The 12,497-nt window shown below is 43.4% G+C and overlaps 1 protein-coding gene across 1 annotated transcript; it reads left to right on the forward strand.

Moving 5' to 3' along the window:
• Positions 1-298: 298 nt before the first annotated feature.
• Positions 299-2,544, forward strand: LOC103048846 (uncharacterized). The gene is made up of 2 exons (XM_007428797.4): positions 299-357; positions 1,329-2,544. Exons 1-2 carry the CDS (start codon positions 314-316, stop codon positions 2,308-2,310), a joined length of 1,026 nt encoding a protein of 341 aa, XP_007428859.1. The 5' UTR covers positions 299-313; the 3' UTR covers positions 2,311-2,544.
• The last annotated feature ends 9,953 nt before the right edge of the window (positions 2,545-12,497 follow it).

Here is a 12,497-nt window from a genome sequence, read left to right on the forward strand (position 1 = left end):
AAGCCAAACAAGATTTAGGCATTGAAAGTTCCCTGAACACAAGAACCATGCCTTGTTAAGTGAGGTTTAGGGTTTAACAGAACCCAGCCTTAGTGTTATTGTCTCTTCAATATCATATTAATTCTCTTAGTATTGTTCTACATGGAGGTCTGCTTCTTAGCAGGAAATATGTGATGCTTCCCAAATACTGGTGGGGAAATGGGACATTAGATCTTCATTTAGGATCAGGAAAATAATGATGCTTTTCTATATTCAAGGCTACTTTTGCTACTTCCTTTTAAAATGTACAGATTTGGCCGCGGCTCTGGAGCATATGGACCATGGAATTCGGAGTCCCTCCTTGCAGTTTTCTCACCGGTAAGAAGAAGTCCCTAGATTCTCTTCCACCTTTTCCAACTTGGCCTGTTCATCCTTAACAATGTTCTGCCTGAGCTTCCCTGAAGCTCAAATACTTTGAAAGTACACAAAGTCAGGCTTCAAAATCAGGCAGTTAAAGAGGAATGTGAGAACTTCAGTTAAGTAATTGCTCGTGGAAAAGCTAAGAAGCCATTAAGAAAGAATTCTAGAAGCTGCTGTAGATCGAAAGCAAGACCCTGATATTGTGTCAACCACACTAGGTTCCAGTCTGATTCTCAGCCTGATTCTCACTCTTAGGAGGTTTGGACTGACCACCTTTACATGTTCCTGTCTTTTATTTTAAAACTGGTTATGGAGATAATTTTGGGGGAAGGGGGAGTCTACTTTCCAGAAAATCAGGCTGGTAGTTGCAACAAAGGGGGACATTTCTGTAGCTGCCCCCGATTCTGATTTACAAAGTCTGAATTCCCATGGCACCCTTTACTTGGTTACTGAATTAACCCTTTTGGGAGGGATTTCCCCAATCCATTGGCCAATAAGCTTACCAAAGGACTGGATTCACACAAGATTAACAAGGGTGAAGACTAATCAAGTGTTAGCATGTTGTGTGAATCCAACTATTAGCTGTTGATCAAGCTCTCTTAAGGTAGAGTTTGAGAATGTCTGACTACTTAAGTAGCATTTTTTAAAAATGGATTGTAGCATTTTTGGTTTGTAGCATTCCAGGTGTATTTCAAAATAATACTTGTTTTTAGAGATTGTGATATTGTTTTCTACTTTTTCCCTTTATTTGCTCAGGAAGGTTTGTGTCACCTGAAAAGCATTTTACAAATATTTAAAATCTATCCCTAAAGATATGGAAGCAGGACAAAGATGAATGAATGAATGGTTATTGCTGATTTATTAAATGCATCAGTGAAACCAGGGGGCAGAAGGTCTAGGCCTAAACGGTCCATTCTTCCTTCCTACAGGTATCGCTATGCCCGAGAAAAAATGCCATATTATGCCTATCACTGTAAGCCGATAGGTCCACCGTTGCCACTGTTCGTTAAAAAAAGGCTACCAAGATATGGATCCCAATATTTTCCACTCTACGGGTCAAGGTATGTGTCCTCCAGGAGCATCCCGTTCCATCGCCGTGGAATTTGGATGACACCGTACTCGCTGGCCAGTGTAGCTGGGTATCAGCCATGGATCATCCCCAGAGTCTCTGAAGCATGTTCTAGCAAGTCCCCCAAACTAAGAACCACCAGGAATCCGGTGAGGCCATATGTAGACAGCTATCAGTATCCTTTGCAGACTACAGTTCCATATGACGGCATGACGAAAGGGCCTCATGGCCCCATTAACAAGGGTTCGTTGCCGTGTGTGATTCCTGAACGCGTGCTTCGGGTGACGAAAGGTCCAGTGCTTTACTCCTCCAAAGATCTGCACCCGAGCTCAGCCCAGATCCCATTACGACGCGCCTGCAAAGGACCAGTGTTCTACGCATCTCAGGATCCCTTGCTTTGCTCAAGCAAGGAAGAGCTACCCCGGGTGAGCAAAGGACCCGATCAATATCCATTGAAGGGTGCACAGAGAAGCAGAGCCGCAGATTCCTATCTCCCCATGACCGAGGACCCTCCACAGTCTGGAGCAAAGGTGACCCAGCCACGGGCCACAAAAGGTCCACGGCTAATTGCAACCAAGGTCCCACGCTTCAGCGCCCTGACGGTTTCACGTTCTTTCCTGAAGCGGGGTGTCCACTCCTTTCTAACGAAAACCTCCCAAACTAATTTGTGCAAGGGCTCCCGGTCATCTCTATCCAAAACGTCCTGGCTTTCCTTGGGCAAGGGATCTCAGCCCAGCCTTGTCCGTACGGCCACCACCCCAGCCCCCAAAACACTGTCCAAAAATGTGAAAATTTCAAGCACGGGGAAGAAATATTGCTCGACGACCAAATGGCCGTTTTGAAAGCAAGAGAGAGACCTTGCAGAAGGGCGTGTCCGCAAACCAAAGAATGAGAAGGATTTTCTTTCTGCTCAGAAACAGGCAACTTTGCATTTTCCAGATCAATACACAAACTGGAATGCGGTTACCTTTTGGTATTTGCACTTCCCAGAATTTTGCAAGATAGTTTATTGACCTTCTTCCTCGCACCAAGTATGCTGGAAGAATGTGTGCAAACCTCAAGTGTACATTAGTGAAAAAAAGAACCTCTCCAAGCCAAATTAGTTACGGAAAACTGTCTATCAAGCAAAGTTGCATTTCTACACCCTTTGAAAGCAAAGCTCCATTGATATTTATTTTGCAAGTCAGATTCCATTCATACATATTTTTCATTTATGCATTTATTCAAGAGATGCCTTTAGGTTTGCATGTGATTCTGATGGAAGTTTGTAAAACAAATGTAAGATCAAGGAAGCTGAAGTTAGCACAGGTCCAACAGGAATAGTTTCCTAACTTTTCATTAAATACAGGAGCAATTATCTAAAACTTATGAAGGAAAAGGAAAATCGGAAACTGAGAAAACTTTTCTAATCCATTCCAAGTCTTCTTCTGTACTTCTCCAAGTTCTTTTCCACCACTTTTCTTTAAATACCTGTTTATTTCTCCAACTAAGTCCATACCTCTGAAGATGGCAATGTTTTGAAAGTGTGGGTTTATGCTTTTTTTTTTTTTACAAATAAAAATATTTGAGAAAACAGTTGTGATAAATCTTGCGTAGTTTGTTATATTCAGCATGCAGATATATTTATTCACCCTATTTTTGCCCCACTTAAAGAGCAACGACAGCCACCAGTAATTCTGGACAGATTCCTATAACCTATGCATGAAATTTGCATAATAAAGGAAAAAAGGGAGGTAGACATTCCAAGTTTTAATTAAAGGCATAGCTACTCTTGAAAACAGACCACGATTTTGTCCTGTCGATATGTGAACCATCTGATCTAAGGAGTTTGTTAACTGGAGTGTGGGAATGGATACATCTATCTAGTGTGGCAAATATAGAGCAAAACAAGCACAAACAATGAACCACAACCAACAGAACCAGATTATCCAGCAAAATTAAGTACAATTTATAAAAAAATGTAAATGCACATCTCCATACCCTCCACTAGGTGGTGCTATATAGCTGCCATGCTTTTTTTGGATGGTTAAAATCTGCCACCTGGTGGCTGTTAGGAAGAGGTGCAGGTTTATACTTCTGTTTTTAAATTAGGCTCAAGGATACTGGCTAAACTGGTTCAGGACTGGCAAATAGGGTGTGAGTGGTATTCCTCATTGTGCCACTTACATATACCTTGAATGTTTAAGCAGTACCATCTAGTGGCTTGTTCAGTGAAATGCTGTATAACCTTCATTTTTGAAGATGCAGTAGCTGGGACTGACCACTGGAGGGCAGACTTTGCTGTTGTTTGTTATCAATCTTTCCATGGTTTTTCTCCCCGCCCCCCCTTTTTAAAAAAGTATTATTTTAGTATAGAATAATTGTAAAGCATTAGCCTGAAGTTCAAAACTCTGGAAAAGAAAGAGTGTGTCCCTATACACCACACCTGTTGGTCTTGATAAAGATGATAAAGTTCTTGATAAAGACAATAAAGTTAATAAAAAAAATATTTGGCTGGTTAAGCAGTGCCACTGTAGAGAAACGGAATCCTATTCCGACGTTTGAATCAATTGTTGAATCGAATGTATGTTTGATTCAGATTTCTGAACTGATTCTGGGTAAAATGCTTCTGGGCATTCTCACTGTTGAAATGATGCCTTTGAGGAAGATGACAGAGGCTGAAATTTCTTTCTGTTGCCATTGGATAAGTTCCCATCATGAACCATAAATAGACAAGAAGAACAGAAATCAGAGCAGGAGCTATTGGTTAGGATGCAATAATTTTATTATGCATGAAGAGAAGAAGCAAACTGTAACAGAGACAGGAATGATGTGCATACAGTTAAGAATATAGTGCTTTAGCCCAAGGATGGCAGAGTGAGATGCAAGGGAGGACAATGTGAACTTTGAAAAGGTTCAGAAGCTGTGTCTTCAAGCCAGTTCGGTCAGCATTGTAGAATCAAGTGTTTCTGCAGGTAGTTGTTCCACTGATATAGCCGAAGGTTGGATGTCCAGGTAGTTCTGCTCCTGGGAGTGTCTTCTTAACAGCCCCAGCCCCAACCCCAACGGGAACATGGGTAGCATGGTGGGTAGCACCATCGCGAACTACACCAGCCACCATAGCCACAGTGGTCATAACATTGGTGGCCATACCAGCCACCGTAACCCCCTCCACAAGGATTGTAGCAGGACTGATATTTCCAGGGACGGCAGATTCCACCATGGTAGGAAGACATCATGGTTGGACAAACTGGGAAGAAAAGAGGAGAAGTTCTGGAAGGACCTTAAAGGTGAAACACGAGACACTAGATTAGGTTAAGAAACAGATGGGTACAACATCTGATGGGAAATTCAGTTACAGATTCCCATGTTACATGCATCAACTTTTCACTTTATGCAGAGTATGGTTTGTTTAGTCAGAGCATAGACGTGTCAACAGAAGAATGTGGTTTTCTTCACCTGGATTTAGGGTTTAATGCAGGAGTGGGGAATGTTTTGGGGCTGGAACTGTTATGTCCCATCAACAGCCTGGAAAGCTGTAGGACCCTTTCTTGTTCTGACCTCCTTCTGTGGATGGAGGTTAGTTGCATTCTTCTTAGACTTGGATTCCCTTCTCTGATATCAGGGCAGTTCAGCCAATAGTGTTGGTTGGTGTAGTGACCACCATAAAATACTTTTAAATAGTAGCCTCTCCAGAACTCAGTTTGCTTTTCCTTTGCATATCTTATGGGGTAGAGTTCTCCCCCAAAGTCTTGACCTCTCCAGCATTTGGGGGGACTCTTTATTAAGATCATGGCCTGCTTGACCACTGTTCCAGAATACCTGAGTACCATCTAAGTAGAAGTGTAGAATGAAAAAGCCTGGAACTGATCCCCAATTTTGTAACTAGCATTAAAGATACTATTAGAAGTCATGAATGCCAGCTGATATCAGTATTGTTATGTCCCATTCCTATTATTATTAATTGGATCTCCATCTGGACATACAGCGATCAGCCCATGAATCGGAGGATTCTGTCTCAAGGTGAACCTAGAGAAGGTAAGAAGAATTGGACTCACCTGTGTCTCTGATGGAGAGGAGAAGACCAGAAGTTGTTGGAACAGCCTTCAAGTTGTGAACCCTTTTATACAGTTCTTGGTGGCGTCCTTGCAGGTGGAAACCACCCTTTGGGACGCAATGGCCTGTCCTAATTAGCTGCCACCTAATAAATTCTTGAGGATGGGTGCAACCACTTTATAGCCATTTTGCAATTGATTGTGTTGGTTGGGGCATTGTTGAAACTGTTTGCAAAATTCCCTTGTTTCAGCTTAGGTTTACGGGAAAAGGTCTATCCTATGGTGCATTACGTTGGCCCTGTTTCTGGTCAATACCCTCCTTGAGTTCCTCTTGACTTCTCTCAGCAACAGGGTTTATATCTTGGAGTCCAGCTGAGTTCTACACTGATCTTATTCAAAGAAACACAGAGGAAACATTTTCAGTTAGACACCATAACAGCATAACACTATTCCATAATATGCTCAGCGCTCTAACTCTGCTAATACGGCTTATCAACCAGGTCTTACGGCTTCCATGTTGTGCGAGCTTAGCCCAACTGTGGCTTATACAACAAACCAAAATTAAACAACCCATATCTTCTTCCTAATCAACCCCTTGGTCCTTCTAATGTAGTATTGTTGACACTGACAGTGACTCTTCTTCAGATCTCCTAGTCCTATCTGGATACACTATGGATTAGGGTCCAACGGTGTCGCCTTAATGCATTTTATAAATGGCTCCATTCTAATGAATGGCCCTTTTGATACACTAATTTTTTTATATATCCAGTTGATCTCTATCATTCATATTTCATATATATGAAGGGCTTTTCTTGGACTTTGTTGTCCATTAAAGTTGGGGCAGGCTGACAAATTTAAAAACAAATAAATAATGAACAACAAATGTGCTTGAGCACTGAACCCAGAAAGACCATTGTATCTCAGAGTGTTTTTCTGAGGAAGATGCCACTTGAAGAAGCTTGGATGCTAGTTTAGATGAAGGTTTGGGGGTCTCAAGTCCTACTTATGCAGGAGATGCTTGTGCTCCTTGTAGCAGGTATGACAGCAAGAAAGGGTTAGGCAGAGACCATTTCCAAGAATATCTACCTGATGCCCAATCTTGCCTCTTTCCAATGGGGAAATCATTCCTTTGGTTCCTCATAAAGAGACGTGACTGCCAACAGGGGTGAAGCAGGAACCCCAAGACCTGGAAAATTTGCCTATGGACTTTTTATGAGGCTTCAACACAGCAATTAAGTGAGAGAATTGCTTTGTAGGCAGAACAAAATCAAAGCCCTCTTTTGCAAACCCAGCAGCTGCTTATTATCTCTGTTTTATAGATGGTAGAAGGACAACCTGAGTCAACCCCAGAAGAGGCTGACTCAACCAAGAGGGTCAAGAATTAGTGGCTTTCGATCCTCTCCCAAGGCATGTGAAGATACTCTAAAATCTGCCTATGCTGTTTGGATAGGGTTGTAGGAAATGTGCACTGAGAACTCAAGACATACTTTTGGAGAAAGATAATCTGAGAATCATAGAATTGTAGGGACCACAAAGATCTTTTCATTCAACCCTCTTCAAAGTGCAATTCAACCATCTGGGAGAGGGGCCTGTCCAGCTTCTTCCAAGCGTCCAGAGATGGAGAACCCATGACCTCCATAGAGAGGCCCTTCCACCCTTTTGGAACCATCAGCAAGTTTTTTTCCTTATATGTAAGTGACATCTAGGTAGCTGTGATTTACACCTGAAAAACAACGTTTTGTAACTTCTTGGCTGTTTCTTCTTCTGGTCCTTTCAAATCAGTCATCTTTTACCCCGTGTCCTGCTGCAAGGATGAGAGGTGTCCAGCCTATGGACCTAATGTGGTCTATGGAAGCTCACCATTCAGCCTGCCAACATTGAAGGACTTCCTCTTTCTCCCGTGGTCAACCTCCTGGAATCTTACTGTGTCTAGGACGGAACAAGGCTACATTCAGACAACCTGGATATTGAATGAGCTGCTTTTTGAACCCTAACCAAACCAAGGAAGCTGTGTTTGTGGAAGAAAAGAAGTCACCACTGAGTTAACTACTGGATTGCAATGGACCTGCTCCCGCATGGGATGCGGACACACCTTTTGGGCTCAGTCATCTTGGAAATGTGCAAAGTGTCGGGGGCTCTGTTCTACGCAATCTTGTCTCTGCTCTTTGGTGCTTCTGAAGGCCTTGAAAAGATAGTGACAGAAAACAAGGAACAGGTGACCTGGTTGGTGGACAGGAAGTGTGAGTTGGAGGAGCACAAGAGAATCCAAAAGTGGGCCTGGCGGGGGGTCTTCAGACATAACTTGTCCTCATTTTGGCCCTGCCGCTGGTGTAGAAAGCTCCATTGCCTTGTGGTGGACCAAAATTAGACAAGGGCGTTGTGGACGCCACCGTCTTGGTGTAACTACAAGGAGAGATAGGGACGTCCCTGATCATATCAGCACCCCATAAAATTGTGAAACCACGCGGATACAACTGGGTGGAGATCAATTGCTTCTTTTTATGGGGACTGTAATGGGGCCTTCTGAAGTAGGACAACAAAGCGTGATGGTGATGGCACATATGTTCCTCTGGGTTAAGAGAACATATAAAGACACGGAGGAACATGGGCTCCCTACCAACCTTTCTGGCTCCTAACTGGGCTCCTTTGCCTTCTGCTTGTCTGAGTTTCAGGTATGTTTGGTCTTTTTTTTCCCTCCTGCCTCCTCCAAACATTGACCTTTCCTGATCCTGGGGAGAGATTGGTGAATGTTTATGCATTTCACATCCTAACTTCAGAAGCCTTGAATGAAATAGTTTGAAAATGGGACTTCTGCAGCAAAACGGCCCAGCGTAGAATATTCCACCTTGCAGATGTCCAAGTCATCCATTTCAGTTGCTGAAAACTCCCAGGGCTAATGAAGCCCCACTGACATCCTACAGGGAGCCGGGTGGAGCCCTGCAGCTTGCAAAGTTTGTGTACCCCTGCTGTAATTCACAATCTAGGGTTCCTGGTTTACTTGTGGTCTCATGCCTTTTCCCAGGTCGCACTTTGGGGCCAAGATGTCCCTTTGCAATTACTGCTGCAACCCTGTATACAGAGTTGACACCCCTTGCATCTTGCAAATCCCACTTTCAGAAGTGGCCGTCCAGGCCCTGCCGTTCCTGATCACTGTCCCAGGACCCGTCATGTCTGCCAGTCCAGAACTGGTAGCTGTCAGGGGAAACACGCCACGTGCTGCTGCCGATTGTTACGAGCCCTATGGTTCTGGGGGATGGGTTCTTGAAGGTGGGCACGGGGCTCCACTTGCTCCTATCCATATTCCCAGGGGTCCTACAAAAGGCTACTTCTGAAAAGGATCCTGGATGATGAAGAAGTTGGCAATCAGGTTGGCCTTGGAGAAACCACCTGCAGGAAGAACTCTGTTTTGTGGCTGACTCTCTTTAGATTTCCTTCCTTCCTTCCTTCCTTCCTTCCTTCCTTCCTTCCTTCCTTCCTTCCTTCCTTCCTTCCTTCCTTCCTTCCTTCCTTCCTTCCTTCTCCTCTTTCCCTCCCTCCCTTCTCAGCCTCTCTCCCTCCCTCTCTTTCCTCCTCCTCCTCCTCTCCTCCTCCTCCTCCTTCCCTTCCCTTCCCTTCCCTTCCTTCCCTTCCCTTCCCTTCCCTTCCCTTCCTTCCCTTCCCTTCCCTTCTCTCTCTCTCTCTCTCTTTCTCTCTCTCTCTCTTTCTTTCTTTCTTTCTTTCTTTTCTCCTCCTCCTCCCCTCCCCTCCCCTCCCCTCCCCTTCCCTTCCCTTCCCTTCCCTCCCTTTCCTCTCTCTCTCTTTCTTTCTTTCTTTCTTTCTTTCTTTCTTTCTTTCTTTCTTTCTTTCTTTCTTTCTCTCTTTCTTTCTTTCCTCCTCCTCCTCCTCCTCCTCCCTCCCTCCCTCCCTCCCTCCCTCCCTCCCTCCCTCCTTCTTTCTTTCTTTCTTTCTTTCTTTCTTTCTTTCTTTCTTTCTTTCTTTCTTCCTTCCTTCCTTCCTTCCTTCCTTCCTTCCTTCCTTCCTTCCTTCCTTCCTTCCTTCCTTCCTTCCTTCCTTCCTTCCTTCCTCCTCCTCCTCCTCCTCCTCCTCCTCCTCCTCCTCTGCCATGCTTGGATTGAATTTCTAGCTTGATCTCTTTTTCACCACCTGGTCATTTGCAAGACCCACCCAGAAGCCAGAATTTCACTCCTTTTGCTTTTTAGAATCTTCCTGCTGTGGCCACCCTGTGGCCACTTGCAAATTTGCAGAGCCTTTGGAAGCTCTAGTATTGGCCGCTGGCAGAGCTTTAATGAACAAAAAGGAGTTTTCCAGTGTCTCGCAACCCATTCATGAAACTGCCAGGATGTTACAGAAACTTGCAGACATTCCACCTGACTGGTGTTTGCAAACAGCTCCAGGAAAGAAGAGGTTGCTCGTGTATCTGGGGAATATTAATATTTCTACTTGAAGTTCCATGTGGAGATTTGTTTTTGCTTTAAATGCAGACTGAGGTAGAAAGGGATAGAACCAACTGCAGATGGAAAAAAAATGAGAAGCTGGGATAAACTGGAACCCCCAGATTTGTTCTTTCAAAAGTTGCATGACTTTCTACTAATGTTCTGGCTTTAAATTCTGAATGAATAGCTGTTTATAATAAAACAATAATTCTTAAAGCATCGCAGTGGTTTCTTCTCCCTTCTGTCTTTTTTTTTTTTTAATGTTTCCTAGGGTCTAGGCCTGTGCCAACCTATAGTAACTTAGTTGCCATTTCTCATGCCCACAGAGATTTTGTACAAGCAAACTTCTGCATCCACTTATTAAATGCCAATTAGAAGGTGGGACAGGGGACCACACCTTGCTTTCCAGCACTAAAGGGAAAAGTACTCTGAGATTGAAGTAGAGAAGTTGAACAAGAGCCAAGAATGTGATACGCCTGCAACAAAGGCAAATGTGATTTTCAGAATGCATTAATGAAGCTATAGTTCCCAGGCATGGGGAAATAAGTTCTATCTGATCCTGTACCAAGATCTCCATGAGTCTGTTGGCACCAATCCTGGTGTCTACATAAAGTTGGACCACATGTAGAAGAGGACACCAAAGGTTGTTTGAAAGTTGGGGGCTAAATTGTGTGAGGAAAAGCTGAAGAAATGGGACCTGTTTCATCTCAGGAGACAAAGCTAAGGGTGAGGAGAGATGAATAATTTCAAATCTTGGCAGAGGTGTCACATGGGAAGGAAATAGGTTGATTATGCGTCATCAAGTTGGTGTTGACTTGTAGTGACCATATAAAACCATTTTCTCCATGGCAATCTATCCCTAACCTGGTTCTTCGGATCTTCTGGGAAGGAAAACAGATTTTTTTTTTTTTTTACTTACGCAGAAGTATAACTGACTTGTAATAAGAGAAGAAATTTTAGCTGAAGCTAAGAGAAAAATCTTCATGGGAGGCATCGTTGGACAACACAATGAAAGACTAGATTTCTGGTTGTCTTTTCTTTGCTGCTGGTCTTTGTAGTGGGAAGAGGGAATGACCTTGAGGGACAGGAGGAAGAGCTGCTACCAAGACAACGGTCAGATAAAAGAACACAGAGTCCAGGCCAGAAATGTAACCTGAGAAAACGTCTCAGACAAGACCCTCCTTAGTTCTCACAAAGATAAAGGGAAGGAGGGGGGAAGCACATTCAGACTTGCAAGATTCTGTTACTATATCTTTATAATAAAAGTAATATTGGCCTGCATGACTGGTTTCCTAGTCGGGTCTGCCTTGAAGGGCTGATGTCCTCAAGTGGAATCATCAGTTGGAAAAGATTGGAATTAAGCCTGAACACCTTCAAAACATCTCTGATTCCATGAAGTTATGAAAGAAGCTTTACTTTTTGCTACAGGAAATAGATGTTACCTATAGAAGAACATCATGAGAAATGTCCCTCTGAAAGCCAACCTTTTCTTTCTCCTTGTTGGAGTCCTCGTACATGTACGCACACACATGTACATATACACGTGTACAGTCACTCACGTGTGCCTCCATATTTGCTCCAAGTCCTGTCTGAACCAACGTGTTTTTGGTAGGCAGGATTTGATGATCTCCTTGGGAGATTATTTCAGCATTTTGCTGAAAAACAAAGCTTTGACACCAGCCAATCAGTTAAGGCATACACTCTTTTTCAGCCAACTCACCAGTTTGATAGGAAAGGACAGATAAAAGTTTCAGCACTGATGAATATTCACAGAAAAACTATTTTCTCACCGTAGCCTCTCTCTGTCTGCTGGGGGAGAAGATTCCTTTGATGATTCGGATCTAATGAGAATCAAAGTGCAAAAGGATGGGGTGTAATTCAGGGTTTAATTACCGCGTAAGGAGGAATTATGATGTTGCTCAAACAAGACGAGAATGCGGTTTTCTGGAGCGTAAACTATTTGCCACGAATTCTTAGTGAATGCGTTTTTAATTCATAATAATTTACCGTCACTGCAATTAGTGGCAAAACCGGTGGATCCATTAAGATGCATCTACTCTACAGACTTCCTCCTTTTTTTTTCTTTTCTTTTCTCAAAGAGCAAACATGCAAAACGAAACACCAGGGTCAAATTCCACCCCACCGATATCGTAGTTTTTAAGAGTGGCTTTGCTAGAGGGTTGGTTCACACGTTGGGCTAAGCTGTGGCTTTGTTTAATCATGGTTTGTGGACCAAGCTACAGGCTTTGGGGTTTATGTCACCATTATCTTGTAAACTCTAGCGTGCTAAGCACGAGGGTTGGTTCTGGAGGATAAGGGACGAGCAAGCCCCGTGTGTTTCTATCGTTTTTTGTATTTTTTTTATAGCCCACCAAGGTTACTCATTCCTCATAGTTCTCTTTCATAGCTCACGTTATTTGTCTCTCCTGCTGGAAATGGCTGTTTGTTTTCTCATTCTTTCCTACGTGTGCTTATGCTGTTGGTCTATTCAGATAAATGGCTTCCAAGATGTCACAGGGCCATGATTCCTATCATCCTTTTCCGAGCAGAAGGGTGTGATAC

Source organism: Python bivittatus, unplaced genomic scaffold (assembly GCF_059951505.1).
Source record: "Python bivittatus isolate LINGU-HERP-01145 unplaced genomic scaffold, Pbiv_v1 ctg000180_np1212, whole genome shotgun sequence".
NCBI classification, from domain to species: domain Eukaryota; kingdom Metazoa; phylum Chordata; class Lepidosauria; order Squamata; family Pythonidae; genus Python; species Python bivittatus.

Excerpts from the sequence above, each read along its gene's own strand:
- LOC103048846 (XM_007428797.4), top strand. The coding sequence starts at position 314 with ATGGACCATGGAATTCGGAGTCCCTCCTTGCAGTTTTCTCACCG. Across the intron at positions 358-1,328 it reads TCCTTGCAGTTTTCTCACCG|GTATCGCTATGCCCGAGAAA; the intron begins GTAAGAAGAAGT and ends TCCTTCCTACAG.